The sequence below is a fragment of the Chelonoidis abingdonii genome, chromosome 26 (assembly GCF_003597395.2).
Source record: "Chelonoidis abingdonii isolate Lonesome George chromosome 26, CheloAbing_2.0, whole genome shotgun sequence".
Classification (NCBI taxonomy): domain Eukaryota; kingdom Metazoa; phylum Chordata; order Testudines; family Testudinidae; genus Chelonoidis; species Chelonoidis abingdonii.
In genome coordinates this window covers 14001656-14024233 of record NC_133794.1, presented here as the reverse complement: position 1 = coordinate 14024233, position 22578 = coordinate 14001656, and the positions used below count along the sequence as shown (strand labels likewise).

The following is a 22578-nucleotide window of genomic DNA, read 5'->3' as shown; positions in this document are numbered from 1 at the left end:
TCCCCAGAATACATTCTGTGTCCCTCAGTTTGAGAACCTCTGGTGAACTGTGCACCAGATGGTTGCCACCCACATTTCAGTGGAGTTGCAGGGTACCTGAAGCTCTTTGTGATAAGAAGCTAAAGAAATGTAAATTATTTACCCACTCACATTCAAAGGTACTACCCTTATGGCTATGGAGGGGCTAAATGCAACTTTCTCCAGTACTTGTTAACGCTGTTGCTTAACAGACAGGAAAGTCAGCCCTTGAGTAATCTAAGCTACTCTGTCCCACTGCGGACTAAGTGTGCCATCTCTGCAGTGCTTCCAACCTCTGCCAACTGCCAGAAGAAGAAACTGCTTCTGGGAACAAACCTGGGTCTTGTAAGTGGTAGTAGCCACTAGACTGATTATCTCTCTTTTCATGTCTAAGTTTTACTGCATAGAATCATTTGAGTGCAGATTGTAGCTGCCATGTTGTCTGATGTAAATCTGTGACAGTTTGTGGGCATAGTGAGATGCACAGCTGCTTAAGAAAATGGCAGATTTTGTAGGTTGGTCATATCTGGAGTGGCAAACTTCCCGATTTTTTGCATGTTAACCCTAACTAAAGAGATTGAACATCAAAAGAGCCAGTTAGCAGTCTTGGTTTCCTAATAACAGAAATAAATGTGCCTGTGAACAGAGCCTGAAATTTCTGATTTTTTTTTTTTTTAAAACAAGGAAAGAAATGTGAATTAATCATAGTCCAGGATGTAAGCACATTTTTAAAGTAAAAGACATATCCACATGGGTCTCTGGAGCTGTCTGAGCCAAAAATAACATTTCAAGACTTAATCTGGATGCGGTTTGAGTGAGCGAAAGTGTATGTTGCCCAGAAATGCATCAAACCATGCTGTTTTCAGGTCGGACTATACTAGCCATGGATTTTCTGATTTTCATGAGACACTAATAAACAGGGAGGAAAATATCTTGTTCTGTGGTGCTGATTTTAAATTGGGAAAGTCACTAGATACTTTACTGTCTGCGTCACAAAATGTTTAGGCATAAAGACAGAAGTGTCCGTGCTCAGAGACTAACAACGAAAATGACTTAAAACATATACTCTGACTAGATCAGTTTAGACTGTCAATGCATGTCATAGAATGATCACCATCTAAGTGATACGTCATGAGAAAATGTCCTTTCAGTTATGGCTTCTTACCCTCATTCTCATTATTTACTGATCTAATCCTTTGTCTGTCAAGTATATCAGAGGGCTTTACAGAAATTAATTATGGCTCTCAGTACTACTGTCAAGTATCAGAGAGGTAGCCATGTTAGTCTGGATCTGTAAAAGCAGCAAAGAATCCTGTGGCACCTTATAGACTAACAGATGTTTTGGAGCATGAGCTTTCGTGGGTGAATACCCACTTCATCAGATGCATGTAGTGGAAATTTCCAGGAGCAGGGGTGTGTGTGTGTTTATGTATATATAAAATATGCAAGCAAGCTAGAGATAACGAGGTTAGTTCAATCAGGGAGGATGAGGCCCTGTTCTAGCAGTTGAGGTGTAAAAACCAAGGGAGGAGAAACTGGTTTTGTAGTTGGCGAGCCATTCACAGTCTTTGTTTAATCCTGAGCTGATGGTGGCAAATTTGCAGATGAACTGAAGCTCAGCAGTTTCTCTTTGAAGTCTGGTCCTGAAGTTTTTTTGCCACTACTGTGTAAGTCATAATTGTCCCCATTACGTAGAAGGGGAAACTAAGTCACCCAGTGAAATGAGCTTGGGTCCGGGTGACACAGCAGGTCAGTGGAAATGCTGAGAATAGAACCCAAGTGCCCAAATTCCCCTTCCCTGCTCTAACACATACACTGCACGCTGGTTTTGCTTTTTGGTTAGGATTAGGTCCCCCTCAGCTCTCTTCAGAACAATCCATTTACCCCCACGGTAGGAGCATTAAGGTGTATGTGCTGTGTACTTCAGAGGAAAATCTGTCCTTAGGAATGCTTCAGTAACTAGCCCAATAACTTGTGAGCATCCATTCCATCATGGTCAGTTGCTCAAAAGAGCTCGGCTCCTGTTTAGCCACCAGCCCAACTTGCAGTACATTGGGTGCTTTTGAAAATGTGGCCATAAGTGTCTCAATGAGAACTGATGGCCGCTTCTGAAGATCACTCTTCGTGTGATGGTCTGCCTGCGTGTGAGCCTGTATGTTGTAATAACACAGTGGGAGCAAGATAGTGGGCAGGGACACAGGTAAACTTCTGAGAAAATTCTCCTTGAACTCACAACTTTGTGCACCTCACAAATAAATGTAAAAATATACAAATCAGCTCTACCATTGGTGTAATAGAATGCAACAAGTCATTCCAACACCAGCTATGGTATTGCCCCAACACCTGCTCTACAGTGGAAACAGATCTATCTGGGTGCTAATAGAGTCCCCACTAGATAATTATAATGATCCAGTCTGGCCTTAAAATCTATGAATCACTCTAGTGTGTGAACATCTTACGAACATTAGTGAATTTATTCTCCTAACCCCTCAGTCAGACAGAGAATCATCATAATTTTACAAAAAGGAAACTGAGATGAAGTACTTGCCCAAGGTCACATAGGGAGTCTGTGGCAGATCCGGGAACCCACATCTTCAGAACCTTAATCACAAGCTCATTCTTCCTTATTATTAGTAACTTAAAGGCCATTCCATTCTGAGAATTAAAGCGAGGGTGGGAGGAGGGGCAGGTGACCTTCCTGAATAAAGTTTGGCTTCAGGGCCGGCTCCAGGCACCAGCTAAAGAAGCAGGTGCTTGGAGTGGCCAAAACCAAGGGGTGGCACTCTGGCCGCTATTGGGGCAGCACGTCCAGGTCTTTGGCAGCGAATCCCTCTCAGAGCGAAGGACTTGCTGCCAAATTGCCACCGACGAGTGGAGCGGCATGATCGCGCTGCTGGGTTGTTCTGTTATGTTTTTTTGCCGCCTGGGGTGGCAGAAAACCTGGAGCCGGCCCTGCATGGCTTTCTTTGAAAGTTAACTACTTGTGACTCATTATATCTACTGTATGCTGCCTGATGCATCATCTCGTGTAAGCATGTGCCTGTAAATTTACTACTGCAATAAAGGACATGTTTTAATTCACTGCTAACGGTGTCGAGCAATATATTTATACCCTGCTATGCCATTAGCATGGTATCTGAGTGCTGCAAAATCGTTTGTGACACTGTAGTTAGGTTGGGTCAACATTTCATTTTCCCACTATTAACAAGGGTTTATTAATTTAGCTGTAAAAACTCATTGTGGGCTGCAGCTTGGTGCAAAAGATCTTGGCTCCCAGTCTTTTTTCATTTCAATGAAAATGTGCTGTCTGCTCCCACTTTCACTTAAAATTTCCTTTTACAAGTGTATTCTGTGGCACAGTTTGGAGCCTTGTAATTTAGACCCATTATGTTGTTTTTTTTCTCCAAGGAGCTAATGTATTTCATAGTTGGAGTTACTTTCTTCTTAAATTACTTGAAAAATATGTCTTTATGGCCCAGAGATTTCTGTGTGTGTATGTTAAACTGTTGGGCTCGACACAACAGATTTAAAGGCACTTTGAGTGCTATCTTCATGCCAAATGCAGTCTGCTACCATTTTCCTCTTTATTACAGAGCTTGCCCCACAAAAACTATTGGTCCAAGCATGCTCCACCTTGCTGTTTGTGCCCTGGCTGCATTGTACCCTGGGATCTGCAAGTTGTCCTAACAAGCAGCCACTGTAGCTCTCCCATCACCTGTATCAGTTTTTGTGGGCTTTGTAAGTGCAGGCTAAGGGCAAAATCCTTGCTTTTCTTTTCCTCCTCATTGAGTTGAGGGGAGTTTTGCCTGTGTAAAGACCCAAAGTTTGTCCCAGTGTACTTTATTCTGTAGCTCCTTATTACATTACTGAAATGTACCAGCCCAGCTGGAGTTATTGTAGCTTTTTAAATAAACATTTTAAAATTAGTGCATTTAAAATTTACCAAAATGTTTATTCCGTGGGGCTGTCACAGCCTGTTGGGTAAAGAATGCAAACTTTCCAACCCAATAAGCCCAAAATCTGTCTTCTCTGGAAAACTTTTACTGTCTCTTGGGTAAATAAACACAGATACTTGTTTACCCAAACGCTAAATAACCATGCACACACTAAATACATTGTATCAGAGGAACTATGGGTCTCTTGTAGGAGCATGCCGGGCCAAATGCAGCCTGGGGACTCCTAAAAACAAGCTTGGAACTGCATGAGGAGGATGAAGCTCCTCCACTGGGGTTGTGTAATCTAGTGAATTCAACCACCATCTTTCAAGGAAGAGAAAAATGCAAATATTATGTCTGTGTGCATTTATTTTTAAAATGTAAATTTATACACCAATCAGGTAGCGGTGCTGCAGCTTGGCCCATAAGGGCCACATTTGAAATAGTGCGGTACCCATACTCTCTTGGGTTTTCTGTCATAAGCTGTTTTTCCTCCTCTCCTTGATGCATATTTAATGTTTATATTGTACTGACAACCCAGAAACTCCTAACAAGGCCTTGATCTTGATGTCGTAGCCTGTGTACAAACACGTTTAAACACATGATACTTGCCCCAAAGAGCTGACAATCTACATCATCTTCATTTGGGGACAGGAGGGAAACAGCCAACTTCAGGCTGAAATAACACAGAAGATGTGACAGATGCTGATGGAAAGAAATTAAATATTAAAGCTGATGCTGTGGCTGTAACTCACTCTGTTTGTTTTTTGTTATACTCCACTCACTTTCCCCTCTGTGTTAAATGACATGATTTAGCCTCTAGGTTTTGGTGTTTGGAAATATACGTAGAGAGATATATTGTGTCTCTGAGCATTTATGTGTAGAGGAAGAGAGCACTCCAAAGCCTGTAAGACCATATAAAGATGTTACATAGAGCTGTAATGTGAAACAGAAACATGAAGAGTGCCCTAAAAATTCCCAAGATGCAACAAGACACAATAACTGGCAATTAAAATAAATTCTAGAGAACCAAAGCTGCAGAACCCAAATCACAGTTGACTAAAAGACCTAGCTCTTCCAGAGCATGGCTTAGTTTTTTAGGTGGCTACAGAGATCTCATTATTGAAACACACTGAGCTATAATGTGACATTACCACACTTCCTTTAAAACTCGTTGCCACATAACCATCCTTTATGGAAAATAAATAACCTTGATTCCCATTCCCAATGGCTTCTAGTCTTCTTGCTGCTGCTTGCAGTCTTGTCAAACTAAAAAAAAATAAAAAAATCTTTCCACTTTTTTACCTAGCACCAGATAGTAGTGTCAAAGAAACAAGACTTGGACCTGTGGGGTTTCATGTTTGGTGTAACTGCATATTTACCATTTAAAGCTACTGCTGATGCTTCTAGATACGTATTTGAAACTCCCTTTCCCCTGCCCACATGTATTATTTCTTTCTCTCCTTGCCTTAACCTACTTCTTTTCCTCATACAACTGCTTGTCATTGTCTCTCAGGGAAAGAGCAGGACTGGCAGCTGAGTATGTTAGAAGCAGACCAGTAAATGCACCCCTGCTTTATGGCATGATGTAAAAAAAAGCTGGAAAAAATCCTTTCCCTCTTTAAAAAAACACACACAGGCTGAAAATCATGCACAATAACCATTTTTTCAGCCTTTTAATTTTTCTCCCCCGTCCAGTATTTTCTCAGCATAAATGAATTGGGCAGATATAGCTTCAACTGAACATTGAAACAAACAGGATCTGCTTAGACATCATCAGTAGGTTTCAGGGGGCTTCTCAGACTTTGAAGAGAGGGTACCCCAGCAAGAGGACAAATATTATTGTTAAATATTACAGGGGGAATATGGAGGGTAAATAAAGTGGCATTCATACTTCAATCCTGTATTTCACAAACTTCTAGAGATAGAAACCCTTTTGATAGAACTACTAAAAATGCTTTCAGGACCAACAAGTTTTTTAAAGCTCTGGCCATGGTCCGCTGATCACAGACACTTTTGAGATGCCATTTGTTTGAGGGATGAGGCATATTCTACAAAATATCTTCTATGATAATAAAGGGAAAATAAACTTTTTTTGTTTTGTGTAAACATTAATACCTATTATTTCTCTTCCCCCCCACTATTATAAACCTCCTCTCAGTAATGCTGATTAAGGAAAGCTACAAGGTCAACATGTAGCTTCCAGGGACACGTATCTACTTGGAAAAGAATCTAGACCCAAGTGAGCGTATAGAGATCGAACTGCCAGTTTGCACTTTAGCTGGTTCACAGGTACAGGTGTTCCTTCTTTCCTTTTCTTTTTCTTATAAAATTCTCTGCGATGCAGGAGCTATTTCTAGAAGCAAGAGGGTGTCAGAACAATACTGCACAACTACTGGATGAATAAAAATCCTGCAGTATGGCCTCATGAAATGCTCTGAAGCTAACAGTTTGTCGCAGTCTATTAGGAGAGGCACAATCCATCCTCTGGTCTTTCATTATTATTTAGCTTAACTCTTTCCCTCCTTTAGTACCTTTTATTTCAAAAATGCAGAAATTGAGACAATAATTTAAAAAATGAGTCAGCCCGTAACACTCCTCCAGGAACAAGAAGGGGGTGAATCCTTTTGTTTGGATTTAAATGTGACTGACATATCCCCAGTACTCCCTTATCCCCTTGAACTACTGAAGAGAAGCCAAGTTCAGCAGCAGCACCCAAAAGCCCTTGCATGCACTTTTGTTCTGTAATTATGCTGCAGGTGGAATTTAGATGGCATCTTTATTGCGCTTGAAATGTGTCATCCTGGTTCTGTGGGAGCAGCATTTGTGCAACTGTGCTCTTCCATGCCGTTACAAATAGCCATTGGGCATCGATCTCAGGCAGTCTCGCTCTGTCCTGCTCCAAAAAACCTGGGCCGGAATTGCCTTGCAGATGCCAGTTCCATTACACACAATCCAAGAAGTTATCCGGTCCCCCTAATAGTGAATAATTTATATCTCCGTTAGGCGGTAATAAAGTGGTACACTTCACAGAGCACTGTGGTGAGGATAATTTGCATTTCCTCTTTTGGTTATGAGCGACTGCGTGGCCCCCACCACTTTTTTTTTTTTATATTTAAAATTTGATTATTAAAATATTTTTCCCTGTTCACCAGAAGCCAACATAATGGCTTTTTCATTTAGAGCGATGTGCTCAGACCCCGCTTCTCAAACAATCTGTCCTGTTCTGTTTTTGCTTAACACAATGTAGCGGTTATGTTACAGCCTCTCTCAGGTGGCTTTCATCCCTCCCTTTCCCTACCCCACCTCCGCTGCAGGAAGTACCATAACATGCATTTATTCACTCTTTTAAATTGTTTCATTTCAGAGGTTTACAAACGAGGACCACCTGGCGGTTCATAAACACAAGCATGAGATGACATTGAAATTTGGTCCTTCTAGAACCGATTCAGTCATCATAGCAGGTATGTACTGCTCAGTCCTGGTCAGCTCTGAAAATGGTGCACATTAATATAGCCTGACTGTAAGATTAATACTAGGGACCAGATGTATTGAAAAACGTCTCTACCTCCCATAAAAAGCTCTTGTGATCTGCATTTAATCAGGGGGAAAGGAAAGCCAGAGGCTGCTTCCAAGTTTCTACTTTTTTCATTTTTTATGGTAGTATCAGGTTTTGTAGGATTTTTTTTTTTTTTTATACTCACCCTTTTTATCAAGACTCTGGAAGATTTACAGACAAAAGGTCTTTCACATTTCTTCATGCACTTTGAGGATGATGAACAAAAGCTGACAAACTCCGTTTCCTCTCCTCAGCCCAGGTGTCAATTTTCTTGAGCTTTTAGGCTGGCAGTTAATAAATTAAAACTCCATCTAGTGCATTGGCTACTGCCGAGAGTGCATTTGTGAAGCCCAAATGAGTTGCTCTGGAATGACTCTACGCAGTCAATGCAGCCTTTATAAGATTTGAGAAAAATGTACATGGTTGTCTGGCAGCAGATCATTGCCAGTTATGGATATTCTCCCACCTTGTCAATCCTCCTGCATTTTGGTTTCTTAAAAGGGGGCAGGGATTGTGTCACCCATTGAATGAAACTGCTGTTCTATAGAAAACGTGAAGGGAAGAGGGAAATTTTTTTTAAAAAAAAATTTTTATTTCAAAAACTTCATGTGAGAGCCCAGTTTGATCTCTCCTGGGGGCAGAGGTGAGCTCACTAAATGGACAAACGCCGTGTCCCCAGATTTGGTGCTGATGAAAGCAGTTGCACCTCAGTCCACTTCTTACGGCCTTGAGATTAATCACTACATAGGGTGGATCTTTACTGAGTTTATCTAGTTTGGGAAAATTTGCGGTAAAGGCAGAAAATACTTCCTAGTGGAGACATACTGGTTATGGAATAGTATCCATAGAGAAGTGTTGGAATAGTTGTAAATCAGATTGTACAAAACCCTGGCCAGGAAATGCTGGGATGAATATTGAAAACCTTGGATAGTATTCCTTTCATTCTGTGAAGTTGAAGGCTAAGGGAGACTGCATGGTGCACAAAGAATGTTCTTTCTCCATTACTCTACCTCCTAAAAAGAGAGATGGAGGACAAGTTGCAGTTTTCATTTGATAACTCTGAAGTATGAACTGGCCAACCAGTGATTTGGGGCTCACAGATTAATAATGATCAGTTAATTATGTTTTAGATTTTCTCAGCTCTGATTAAGGTCCTAGCTCCACTATAGAAAGAAACGTGTAAGTACAGGATTCTGTTGCTATTAGCGGTGTTCATGATATAACATATATCTTGTTTCCTGGGTGAGCAAAAAGTCTGTGTTTATAATCATCCATGTTGTACCATAAGTCTTGACTCATTTTTCAAATGCAATTATAATAGGGTTTTCTGTCCGTTCAAGAATGCAAGAAAAATAGCATTACACAGCTATATCACACCTGACTGACTGAGATTCACATGGCACGTGGTTCTTTCTGTCTTGCAATCTGAAAAGATTAGGGCTGTAGGACAGCTTGTTTACACAAGTAAGTCTTCTCTTCACTGCCAATCAAGGTGTATCCATTGGGTTTTTGGTATCCCAACATAAAACCACAGTGAAGATAGGTTTTTGGTTTTTACTTTGAGGTAAAATAGGTGAGAAAAGCAGTATACCCAGCCCTGGGGTTGACCTTTTTACTTTGCCATAAAAATGAAGTGTGCTGGTCTTCACTGTGTTTACTGCAGACCCATGCTTATTAGTTACCCCAAGGTAAAAAAACAAAACAAAAACAAAAAAACCCACCTTTTTTTAGCAGTGAAAACTGGGCCTAAAACATGCGGAAAAGACTGAGTCAAGTCTTAACACTGTGAATAGTTCTACATTGCAACCAGGTCCAAAAGCCTTTTCTGTCTGATATTTATGTGGTCAGTAAAGGACTATTGGTAGGGCCCTAGCGAATTCAGGGCCCTGAAAAACACATCACAGAGCGTGAAATCTGTTCTTTTGTATACTTTTACCCTATACAAAACAGATTTCACTGGAGAGACGAACGTTTCTCGAACTGGGGGTCTCAACCCAAAAGGGGGCTGTGCCGGGGGAGGGTGTCACAGGGTTATTGTAGGGGGGTTGCGGTATTGCCACGCTTACTTCTGCATTCCCTTCAGTGCTGGGTGGCCAAAGAGCAGTGACTGCTAGCCAAGGGCCCAGCTCTGAAGGCAGCAGCTCAAAAGTAAGGGTGGCAATACTGTGACCCCCTAACAATAACTTTGCAACCGCCTCACGGCCCCCTTTTGGGTCAGGACCCCTACAGTTACAGCACTATGTTTTGAAATTTTAGATTTAAATATCTGAAATCATGATGTTTACAATTTAAAAAATCCTATGACTGTGAAATTGACCAAAATGGACCATGAATTTGGTAGGGCCCTAATATTGGCGGTCTTTATGAATTCTGAAGGGCACATTAGTTCTAAGCAGCTGGATGTAGGACAAAGCGTAACTTCCTGTGTTCATAGATCCTTTGTAGGACAAACACCATTGTCAACATTTCTGTAATTTCCTTTTCTTATTGATAGCCCCTGTTTTTGTGCTTGGTTGTTGATACAAGGTGGCCTCCATTGAAAGACAGGAGGTTCAAGTTATTCCTCTTGTAGCAACTTTGAAGTAAAGCACAAAAGGGCTGTTTTCCTTAAGCTTCCATCATCAACAAGCAAACAACTTTCTGCTTGATCGATTCAAACAGAATAATATGCTTGTGATGGGCTCCTGTTAACTGGACTACTGACTAACATCACAGGCAAAAATGAAACTGGCTGGGTGAGCTATTTGGATAATCAGGAGACTTTCTGCTGGGTAGACTGAGCTTCAGTTACAAGCTGAATTGTGGTTCCATGGCCTGTGGTCAGCTATATTAATACTGTACCAAACTGGCCATTTCAGTCTTGCAGAGAGATTATTATAGTGAAGTCAGGTGCTAGTGATGGTAATTTGCTCTTCTGTATGGCCTTCCATTCCAAGGATTTCAGCGTAACTTTTGTGCATGCTAATTAATCCTCAGCAATTCCTGTGAGCTGGGTATCATCCCTATTTTACAGATGGAGAAACTAACACACAGAGAGGGTTTGTGCCTTGTTCACACAGCAAGTCAGTGCCAGGGCAGTTACTTTAAAAATCACAATACCACAAGGAATTTCTGCTTCTTCAGACTATTCTTTTTTTAAAATCTACTATCTTGAAGGACATGCACAAAAAGTTCTGCTTCCCTGCAGCACCAATTCAGCAACACGTACCATTCTCAGAGTTGCACTGATGCCAGGGCAGGCCCTGATTTTAAATAAGGGAAGGTGCTACAACACATTGTTTTCAGTTGTAGTGATCTTAGTGCAATTTGAAATATGTTATTTTTGTTAGTGCCACAGTGTTTGCCAAAAGGACAAAATTAACAGGAAAGTATTGTCGCTTGCTTTGTGAACACAAAGAAGAATCCTAGAGGAAAAACATCCAAGCTTCCTAAAATAACACAACTGAATCTAAATGTTAGTTGTGTATTGGGAGGAAATATTCCTGGTTTGTCTTGTCCTGTGAGATTAATAGAGTAGTTAAAATTAATCCTGTGACCTCACTTTGATTCTTTTGTTTTTTTGTGTTGCAATCTGAACAGATCAGACTCCGACTCCAACCCGTTTTTTGAAGAACTGTGAGGAGGTGGGGCTCTTCAATGAATTGGCCAGTTCCTTTGAGCACGAGTTTAAGAAAGCCACAGAGGATGATGAGAAAAAGGCAAGAGACAGAAACTACCATTCCAATCAAACTGAAACATTCACAGATTGTAGGGGCTGAAGGGGGAATGATGTTGTTCTGATGAAAGGCATATGTTGTAGGGTAACTGTTGTCTCATAAATTTAAAATGCTCAATCACATACTTTATTTAATAACTTGTGTGACTTTGGCTATGCTACAGTCTGAGTCCCAGTTAGATCTGATTTTAATAACCTTTTGTTACTACAGCTTTTTATCATCCCATTTCCCCCCCCCCCCCTTTATTTTTAAGTCAGTACCCACAATATCTGCTCTGACACGTCCTGGCAAAGGAATGCCTGAGAAGTATCAGTACCTTGTTAACCGTGTAGGCTCTGATCCAAAGTCCGCTGGGCATCTCTTCATTGATTTCAAGATCATTAAAGAGCAATTCCCAGAGCCATGTCTTAAAAGCATGGTTGTAGAAATAACCTTTTTGACCACGTTCTGCCTTTCCTGTCTCCAAAGGATAGGAAAGAAGCCAAGCTTTTGTTGTGTTCTTCTTGAGTTCTGAACAGTTGCGTGCTGCGTACAAACAGAGAGGAGGTTCCGTGGCAGAGTAAGAGTTTATAGGTCTAGAAGACAGCAAGATCTCAAGCAACTTAAGAGATTCTTTCCAACCTTCCACCACTGAATAGCAGCAGATGTATATTGTACAACTGCACTGGTATTTTTTAGATTGGCTTTTAAATGTATGAAATTGGTATATGTATGTACATTTGTACATACATGCGCAATTGGCAGCTCTGTTCAGAAACACGGCTGCATAAATCTGTTCAAATATAACAAATTCAGAGTTAAAGTAGAAAATTTTGTCATTCACTCACTCATTGAGTACCAGGTGTCTTTCAAACATTTGTTGATCTTACATCCTGGATGTGCTGCAGGTCCTAGGCACATTGAGGTGGCATGTCATGCTTAACTCTGAATTCCCTGCCTTTCATTAGCTACAGCCCAGAACTTTAATATTCTTTGAGGGTAGCTAGAATTTGTGGTTTTCTGTATAAATGGTTGAGCAACCCACAGTCTAGCCAGTCATTTTATATGTACGACCACCCATATCCTGTGCTGCCTAATAGCTATAGTTAAGATTCTTAGACTTATGGGTGTTTTTTAATACAACAGCAGTCAAGATATTTCCAGCATCAGCCAGGAGAATGCAGCAACTCAAAGCATGGGCTGGTTTCAGATGTAGGGAAAGAATTATCCCTCCTAGAAGTGCCCTGCACACACTAGAGCTCAGACCCAGATGGTTTGTCACTCAGTGAGCCTGGCTAGAGATGCATTTGTGAGATGCTTTGAACACTTGGCTAAGTTGAGCCCAGTTACTGCTGTTTTGTTTTGTCCTGCTGTTCCAAGGGTGGCCTGGACACCAGCATGTACGTGTTAATTAAAAACATTGGCATAGTGAGGGCTCCCCTGGAGGCGTTTTAAGTGGTTTGAAACTTTCCTGAATTTTAATCTCTTCTCTTCTGTGATTTAACAGTGAAACGTCCCTGCTTAAGAGGGCAAGTAAATGGTTACTTCATGTACTGAAGGCAAGGCTGCTGCATAACTCGGCTATAACAGGGGCACTCTAGGGCAGTGCCATTCAACTAGAGAGATTGCTCATCAGAGAGAAGAACCATAGATGCCTATTTTGACTCTGTTTCAACTCCCCATCCCACAATTGTACAGTGTCCCACAATGTTAGTGTTCCCCTGGTGAGGTGGCTTTTTGCCACTCAGACACATCATCTCTCTCTTCTTCTCTTCCTTGGTGCCTGCTGCAGAGGCTTGGCTGCTCAGCTGTCCCCTGCAACCTCACATAAGAGCTCCTTCTGATGTCCCTGGCTTTTATGGGATCCATGAACTCCATAAGAGCTGGGGTACTGACGGAGTCATATTCAACTCTGGAGCCGAAGGCTGAGTGTCTCTTGCTTTTAGAACAGGGGTGGGCAAACTTTTTGGCCCAAGGGCCACATCTGTGTATGCAAATTGTATGCCATGAATGCTCATGAAATTGGGGGAAGGGGTGAGGGCTCTGGTTGGGGGTGTGGGCTCTGGGTTGGGGCTGGGGATGAGGGGTTTGGGGTGCAGGAGGGTGCTCTGGGCTGGGACCGAGGGGTTTGGAGGGCAGAAAAGGGATCAGGGCTAGGGCAGAGGTTTGGGGCATGGGAGGGGTCAGGGGTGCAGGCTCTGGGCAGCGCTTACCTCAAGCAGCTCCCGGAAGCAGTGGCATGTTCCCTCTCCAGCTCCTATACAGAGGGGCGGCCAGGTGGTTCTGCGCGCTGCCCCATCGACTGGTGCTGCCACTCCAGCTCCCATTGGCCATGGTTCCTGGCCAATGGGAGCTGTGGGGGTGAGGGCAGCATGTGAAGCTCCCTGGCATCCCCTATGTGCAGGAGCTGGAGCAGGGACATGCCACTGCTTCCGGGAGCCATGCAGAGCCACGGCACGCGCACAGTGGGGCAAGCCCCAGACCCTGCCCCCCCCGCCCCAACGGGAGCTCGAGGGCTGGATTAAAATGTCTGAAGTGCTGGATGGATGTGGTCCCTAGCTGTAGTTTGCCTACCCCTGCTTTAGAAATCTGCACTGTACACAAAAAGGCCCCTGTCCCTTGACAGGTCTGTTTCTGTTGTTTGCCTGTATGTGCCACCAGCCAGGCAGTTCCCACATGCTGTCATGAGTGTGTTTGCCTCACCCTTCTTCTGGGTAGAGTCTGGGGGAGCTAAGAAGTCATTGCTAACTAGTTAAAATGGGGCATATAGTGCCCTTGAAAACTGTGTGGTGGCGGGTTGCCAGATTCAGGCATATGGTTAGGTTTTAGTTTAATGGGATGCTCATAGGTATTTAATAACTTGCATGACTCTGTGTTTGCTTTTGATGATCGGGTAATAAAATAATTGAGGCTGATTTATACAATGCTTTATACCTCTTCTGTGAATGAAAGTGCCTTCTGTAACTTGCAGGCGTTTACTTTGTTACCTGTTCTACTTAGCAGAGCCTTTTTACCAATAGAAAGAATTCCACGTGTATGTGTTACTGAGGAACCACAAAGCACTGGCCTTCTGGCCCAGCGAATGTCTGGTTTTTGTACAGCACCTACCACCATGAGGCCCTGGTCCAGGACTATATGGTTTCTACGTGCCACTGTAATGGAAATAATAAAAAAAAAGCCTTTGGTAAATGCTCCTAGGTGCAACTAAGCAGTGGCCCTGGAAACTAGTTGTGTGTTTCGCTAGTGGTATGAAATTACTTTCATTTTAATGCATTAATATTTTCCCATTAGAATGCTGGACCTCTGGACATGTCTCTGCCCTCAACCCCAGACATCAAAATAAAAGAGGAGGAGCCAGTTGAGGTGGATTCTTCCCCTCCAGACAGTCCTGTATCCAGTCCGCAATCCCCACAGATCAAAGAGAAGGTAGGTTTCCTGGGCCATTCCCACTTGCTGTAATTTACCTCTTTCACCAGGAAAACTGATTCTAACTACAATAGAGTAAGTTCTTTCTTCACTTAACTGCCAAGGCCTGAGTTGAAGGTTCTGTTCCCTTCCTTCAGCGGGAGTGTGAAGAACTGATTTTACATTAAAACAGATTGTCATTCTTAAGTTTCCACACAGATTCCAATAATGAACTGCTACCTTTTTTTTAAAAAAAGAGGGCAATCACATTCATGGGGAGGCTGGCATCATACTGACCGGGGTAAATCTGAGGAGTTTTTACAGTCACTGGGGTGTGGGCGATCAAGCCTTGTGGTTGGAGCAGGAGTTATGCCTACTGGTTGGAGCTGAGGGTCAAAACCAAAGACAGCATCAGCTACCAAGCCGAAGGTCAGAGCTGGAGACAGTCAGGTGCCAGGCCAGGGGTCTGAGCCAGAGACAGCGTTGGGAATAAGGCAGAGGAGCAGGGGCCTAGAATACGACAGGACTGCATGAACTGGGAGCAGACAGGGGTGTGGGATGGGAAGACAGGAACCAGGAGGAAGCAGGGAACAGGAACTGGGAGCAGGCAGAAATACAGGGCTCAGAAGTCAGGTAAGCTGGAGGGGTCCACAGTGGCACCAGCCAAGGATTCCTCTAGTTGCTCGGACAACTTCCTGGTTCATATAGTACTCCTTAGCCAATAGGGGAGCTTTGGGGGCGGGCTCTCCCTTCTCTGGATCCTTCACTAGTTACTCAGGTGAGCTGATGGGTGGCAATTGTGGCCTCAGTGCTGCCTGGGGACCTGTGGGCCCAGGTTCAAGGGCTGGGATCCTTTACAGGTTTCTTCAGATGAGAAACATCTCTGAATAAATAAAGCGTTTTTTATAGGGACAGGGCCACTGTGCCCTGAGGATTGTTGTAGTGACCCAGAACATGCACCTATAGAATAATATAGGTGGCAAAACTGTTGGTTGCATACTTATGCTTTGTACCTATTCTGACTTGGGCTGGAGCCACTGGTTTTTAGAGGAGGAGCATCTAACCATTTTTGCAGGACTCTGGGGGTTGGGTCTTAGGGGTTCTATTCCTGGCTCTGCCACTGAATCACTGTGACCTTGGGTAAGTCCCTTCCCCACTCTGTGTCCGTTTCCTTATTGGGGTGTTGTGAAAGTTGGTTTAATGTTTCTAAATCACTCCGATTCTCAGAAGAAAGATGTGAGAGAAGGGTATATTATTACGATGAGGCTGATAAAGTATCTGTCCTTATTTTTGTTTGTTGATTCTCTTTAGGAGATCACTTCAAAGCCGGTTATAATTTCTACTCCTACTCCAACCATCATGCGTCCAGGGTCACTGCCACTACATTTGGGATATGATCCGCTACATCCCACTCTCCCTTCCCCGACCTCCGTCATCACCCAGGCTCCACCTTCCAACAGACAGCTTGGGTAAGAAAGATGCTAAGACTTGGACCGAGATTTTAAAAATTTGGTGCCTTTAGTCAGGCTTTTTAAGTCTGTATTTAAGTGCATAAATGTTACCTGATTGTCAAAAGCACTGAGCTTTGTGCAACTTCCGCTGTTGTTCCATGTATTTCGGAGTCTAACTGTAAATGCTGTCATGAGAACTAGTTTTAACATAAATTAAACTAGGACAACCCCAGGGAAAGAAAAACAGTCCAGTCCTGATATCCTTCCACTGGCGATGCCTGCACTGCATATACACCTCTTCCCCAATATAACCCTGTCCTCGGGAGCCAAACAGTCTTACCGCGTTATAGGTGAAATCGCGTTATACTGAACTTGCTTTGTTCCACCAGAGCGCACAGCCCCACCCTGGGGCGCTGCTTTACCACGTTACATCTGAATTCGTGTTAGATTGGGTCGCATTATAGCAGGGTAGAGGTGTAATATAGGAGGTTTGCCCAGCTAAGGACTTCAGAACTGTACTTTCACAGATTTGTTTTGCCAGAGGATCATGAGTTGCCTTTGCTACCCAATTAAAAGGACAAGACTTAGATAAAACTGCAAAGTGGTTGAATCTTTAATTTTTTGGGGATTTTCCAAGACAGCTGTTGCTTCTAAAGTGAAACCTCTATAACCTGTTGGCCTCCTTCAAAGTCAGGTTTTGCTTCTGTAGCTATTTGTTTTCAGATAACCTAATGACCTGCTCTTCTGGCCCCTGGAATAATCTAGACTCGAGGCTCAAGAGCATTCAGTGAAGTGGTTACAAACGCATTGCATTGTGGGGTAGTTTCAACCCTATATATAAAAGGAAGGCGCCTAAATGATCCAGGAAATACATTACAATGGGCCTTCAAGAGAAGTATATTTAGCCCTGTCTCTGTTCTTTGGTGTCAGGATGCTTCTGTTGTGCCATGGTTGTTACTTCTTTCTAATTACCCTCTTTGGATCTGGGTCTTTGCATTAACAAGGCCATTTTTTTGGCTGCCAATTCATATTTTTGTGTGTATGTGTTTTGACCCCATGGCACCATTAGTCCAGACTTCCTGACGGAAAGATCTAAATCCTGTCTCCAGGCACCTTAAGGGTTAAGTGATTGTCTTTGTGTTTTGAGTATATTGTGTGTATTTCCATAAACTAGACTCAAGCTCAGGTGTAATGCCGTCTTCTGGAATTGAGGCACCAGAGCATTGCCCTGCTTGGACAAACAGAAATGAAATCAGGACAGTCCATATATTAAAGCTACAAAGTTAGGCCTGTAGTGGAACTTGCAGGGATGTCAATGGGACTGAAAATGAGGGCAGGGTATGAACTTCCTGTAGCTAAACTTTTGGACTGGGATTTTCAAAGTAGCCTGAAGGATCTGGATACTCAGTTTCTATGAGAATTGAATGTCTAGATTCCCTATGTGGCTTTGAAAGTTCCACCCCTAGTCGGTAAAGGTATGAACTTGAATCTGGCCCAATTTTACCCCCTGTGACTTTCACTCCTACCCCATCTCACCATTACCTCAGCACAGACCCCGCAGTGTAATGTTCTTGGCTTAGCCAGCAGCGACTCATCATCCCTCTCATCAGGGCTAGGAAGAAGGGATGGTAGCAGCGGATTTTCTCCCCACTGTCCAGATCCCTGCTCAGCACCAGCTCTGCTCTTCCTCTCCTAGCTGTTCTCTGCCTCCATCTTGTGCTGTCATGAGCAGGGGAGAAATAGGAGAATCTCCCCTAATAAAAAATAGGGGAGAATGCGAGGAGACCACTGTCCTGACCATGTAAGTTCAGACACAGCTCTTTCATCCCTCTCCCACACTCTTTGAACAGCAACATTTCAAATGGTGGGCCCCGACATGGTGGAGTCAGGGGGAGAGAGTATATCGCTTCAAGTCATCGCTCTTAAATAGTAGTGCACTCTACGATCGAGGGAGGCTGCCCCCATCCCTTATTTGTCACTGCATTCAAAAGCTGGATAAGCAGTTTAGCTGGGTGTTTCTGCAAAATGATCAGAAGGGGGAAAGGTTGTTGGCATTTTTAACTGTCGTCATTAGGCTTCAGCGTAAACACCCCTTGGCAATGAATGGAGCTCTTCGAGTTTCTCAGACCTATTGTTTCAGGTGTTCTGCAGACACAGCCATCTGTTTAGAACGTTTTCTCTGAGGGTTAGCAGTGTTCTTAAATGAAAGTCAAATGAATGCAGTCTCATTCTGCCATGAGGGCTGTATTAATGCATCTCTCTAGCCACAAACTGACCAGTATGTAGGAAAGTTGATCTAGCACCCCAGCCTGCCTTGGACATCTGTTCATATGCCAGTAGAGGGCACCAAAGCAGCAGCAGGATTCCACTGAATAGCCCAGCAGAGCATCAAGGGCACATTTACGTGTCCTGGTGAGTGTTACATTGCTCCCCTGAAAACTATGGCTGAAACCCAGCATTGGTTCTGTTTACTTTGCTGTGTGTTTTGGAGCAGAGCTTCTGTTTGCACTGGCACAGGGAGAACTCAGGTGGACTACTTCCTCCTTCTCCTGAAACAGAGAGCTCAATGTGTAATATTTGGTTATCCTCACCCTCTGTTCAGATGAGTCCAGCTTATTAAAGTCCAACATCCCTTCTTAGAGGCATCTGGTCTTTGTGCTTTAGCAGCCTTATGCTTTTTGGCAAGCAGGCCAGCAAGCTTACATAGAGGAGTTAAATAAGGAGAGCCGTAATGCTTCCATCAGCATATCCTGCCAGCACCAACCAACAAATGCTTGTCACACAACTTTGCCTGGATATCAAAAATGTGATGTTATCACGTCAGTTAATAGATGCTAAGAATCTCATGTAGACAAGGCAATGTGTACTTTAACACATGGTAAACTGGGCTTTAATTCAACCAATTTAGCACGTGCTAAAGGTGCTGTGCTTGGTTTATGCTCGACTTTTAAACATGTCAGTCGGCCTGTGTTAGCTAGCATAATGCTTTAAATCCTAGTCTAGACAAGGCTAGAAATCGCCTGTATCTTGGTGGGGTTGGGTGCGGGCTACTTAGTCTTGTCTGTACAGTATAAACTTGAATTGACACATGTGAGCTTGAATTGTGTTTCTCTAGGTCTCCCACGGGCTCCCTCCCACTTGTCATGCACCTTGCGAACGGACAGACCATGCCTGTCCTCCCTGGCCCTCCCGTACAGATGCCTTCTGTTATATCGGTAAGAGAAACTTCCAGCACATTCTCTGTGGTAAAGAAGAGGACAGCTTTTCTCCTGTCCAACATATGCAGACGCTTTCATTTGCAAAATTAAAATACATCTACCCCTCTGTGTGAGATAAGCCTGAAGTGGAAGTGGGCAAGGGCTGATGCTAGGAAGATGATAATAACACGCCAGTCACTAGAGGCCCATAAGGCTGAAAAATAAAGCCTGGTCTGGGCAGATGGCTCACACCATTGATCCAGGACTGGGAACTGCAGGATCTCTGATTAGTTGCTTGTGTTTGGAATGGAATGCCTCAATTGAAACCATTCAAGCTTACAGAGAACGTGTTAGTCTTTCAGGCCAGGAAAGCCACCCCAGCCTGGGCAGTGTGCGAAATGGTAATTTATATTTAACGCTGCAGGTTTTACTTCAGCCTAAGGAGAAATTTTTCAGGATACAAAATTCACAGATAAATATACCTTCTGGTGGGCTTGTGTGTGTTGAGTGAGTCAGCCTGTGTAAATCCAGTGTCTCCTGCTGGGTGGGTATTTTGTGTTCTGAGTAGGTGATTCCAGTAAACTAGTGCCTCAGATAGAAGGACTGCTGGAGTTGCAAGCCACCAGTGGGGATGGGGGGATGCACGTCTGAATAGCCAGTATGCTAAGAGTTTGGCATTTAAGACATCTCTGTATTTTCTTGAAGTATAACTCATACTCCTGGCACCTTTCATCAGAGTATTTCAGTGTGTCTTATCAAACAGAACTAAAGCTCCATTTTCCCCTTTTACGTAAGCCTGGCAAATATGCCTGTTTTACAGATGGGGAAGCTAAAACTTAACCAGGATGTTGCTGGAAGTCCATGGTAGAACTGGGCTTAGAACCCAGATTTCCCAGTTTTCACATTCCTCTAAAGGCCACCTGGCAGCACTGCACCCTGTGGTGTACAGATTTTCTGGGTGTGAGGGAAATGAAGGAGACCTTTCACCACCAAGTATAGTATATTTCGCTTTCTGTCGTCAGCTGTTGGTTGCCCTTGCTGTGTTCTCTTAAATAGAAGCTGTGGCCACCACAGAGGTGACTGCCCACCTTTGAGTGATTGATGAAACAATCCCTGTGGCCATAATTATAAAATTTGTCAAACATTCTAGGCTCTCTGCATTAAAGGTGCTTTGTCAAATGGTTATAATGATGCCATTTCATGTGGGACGCTTTCAGTAGCAATGACGTAACTTCTCCAAATGTGTGTGCTCTTTTCTCTACACGTAGCTGGCTAGGCCAGTGTCCGTGGTGCCCAACATTCCTGGTATTCCTGGTCCACCTATCAACAGCAGTGGTTCCATTTCACCATCAGGTCTTCCAATGCACTCTGAGGCTAAAATGGTGAGTTCCAGAACATAGAGAGAAGCCTACTGACCTGTGTCAGGGAAGATTGCTTTGGGGGATATATTCATAGAATTGTCGTAAAAGCCTTCACGTATCTCACTTAGATCCTCCAGAAAAGAGTGTGTTTAGAATCTCTATACTCATGGCCCTCTCATCCTTCTAAAGAGACAGACACCAAAAGCTCTTGAATAGATAAGCTCAAATTAGTGAGCTTAGACCGCTCCTCCCTGAAATCCTTTGCAGCAGTAAGTGTATCTTAAAGCAGTATAGGAACACTGAGAACAGGTGTTATAAATATATAAAAAAGTATGAGTCTGTTCTTCATTTAATCACCCAGCACTGCCAGTCTGCCATATGGACCTTACATATCATTGTCAAGGCAAAGATTCCTGATCCGATCTTAAATATGGGACATGTTGTAAAGCAGTGGATTCCTGTTCCAGTATGACAGATGGAGTGGAGATGGGGGGAGGGAGGAGAGAGCCAAGAGGGGAGCGGCTGTGCTGTAGTGATCTGGCAAAGGACTCTAATAAGGGTTTTCAATAGGATGCTCTTCCAACTGTAGATTTATGAAGGAATTTCTTTCTCCGTTTCCCCGGCTCTTACAGCACAAGTGCTAGGTGCACACAGGAGGAAGAAGGAAAGTAGGGATGAGGTGGGGGGGAAAAGTAAGTTTGGATACAAAGATGGTGAAAGCACGTTTGTCTTGTTTGCAGTCAGGGCTTCCACATTATTATGCGTGCCATTGCTGCAGTGACCTTGATGCTTACAGGAACCGCTACTACAATTCCACACTAGCTAGGCGTTTGCAAAGATTCATTCTGCATTCGTGCACTGAGCTGAAACTAGAGCAGGAGTGGGCAAACTTTTGGGGCCGAGGGCCACATCTGGGTGGGGAAATTGTATGCGGGGCGGGGTTGGAGTGCAGCGTGTGGGAGCGGATGCCGTATGCAGGAAGGGGCTCAGAGCAAGGGATTGGGGCAGAGGAGGGGTGTGTGAGGGGGCTCAGGGAAGGGAGTTGGGGTGCGGAGTGCAGGACCGGGGGCTCAGGACAGGGGGTTGGAGTGCAGGATGGGTGTGGGGCATACGAGGGGGCTCAGGGCAGGGAGTTGAAGTCCAGGAGGGGTGCGAGGTGCCGGCAGGAGACTTAGGCCAGGGGGTTGAGGGGTGGGGTCCAGGAGGGGTTCGGGCTCCAGCCTGGTGCCACTTACCTAAAGCAGCTCCAGGGTGGCAGCAGTGCAGATCGGGGCCAAGGCAGGCTCCCTGCATGCCTGCCCTGTCCCCGGCCCCGCGCCGCTCCAGGAAGTGCTGTGGTACCTTCCCCGAAGCTCGCATTGGCCGCGGTTCCCCGTTCCCAGCCAGTGGGAGCTGCAGGGGGGGCGGTGCCTGGAGGCAAGGGCAACGCACAGAGCCCTCTGCGCCCCCCCGCCCCCCCAAACCCGGGGGCTGCAGGGATGTGGTGCCAGCTGCTTCTGAGAGTGGCGCGGGGCCTACGGTGCAACAGGAGGCCATCCAGTGGGCCAGATCCAAAGCCCTGAGGGGCTGGATCCGGCCCGTGGGCTGTAGTTTGCCCACCCCTGAACTAGAGCCATTGTGGGGGCTAGGAGGGTAAGAATTCTTACACTGTTATATGCGTGTGACAATATGCCCATGCTTCAGTCTCCTTTCACCTGGGTTAGTAATAGTGCTAGCGAAGACCTCTCTTAACAAAGCTGTGCAAACTTGTTCCCTGCTGTGTCCCTCCCCATGTGTCAGACCCACCTCTTAGGCCTGGTCTACACTACGCGTTTAAATCGATTTAAAGAGCGTTAAATCGATTTAACGCTGTACCCGTCCACACTACAATGCCCTTTATATCGATATAAAGGGCTCTTTAAATCGATTTCTGTACTCCACCCCGACGAGAGGAGTAGCGCTAAATTCGATATTAACA

The 22578-nt window shown here is 44.2% G+C and overlaps 1 protein-coding gene across 5 annotated transcripts in view; it reads left to right on the top strand.

Annotated features, from left to right (window-relative positions):
* The window catches only part of ATF7 (activating transcription factor 7), a 123535-nt gene that overhangs the window by 72124 nt on the left and 28833 nt on the right, over positions 1 to 22578 (top strand). For all 5 annotated transcript variants that reach the window (XM_032786721.2, XM_032786725.2, XM_032786723.2 and 2 more), the window contains exons 3-8: positions 7321 to 7417; positions 11092 to 11210; positions 14499 to 14633; positions 15924 to 16081; positions 19179 to 19278; positions 20529 to 20642. In XM_032786721.2, the coding sequence (XP_032642612.1) occupies positions 7321 to 7417; positions 11092 to 11210; positions 14499 to 14633; positions 15924 to 16081; positions 19179 to 19278; positions 20529 to 20642 (723 nt within the window). The remainder of the gene's footprint in view (positions 1 to 7320; positions 7418 to 11091; positions 11211 to 14498; positions 14634 to 15923; positions 16082 to 19178; positions 19279 to 20528; positions 20643 to 22578) is intronic.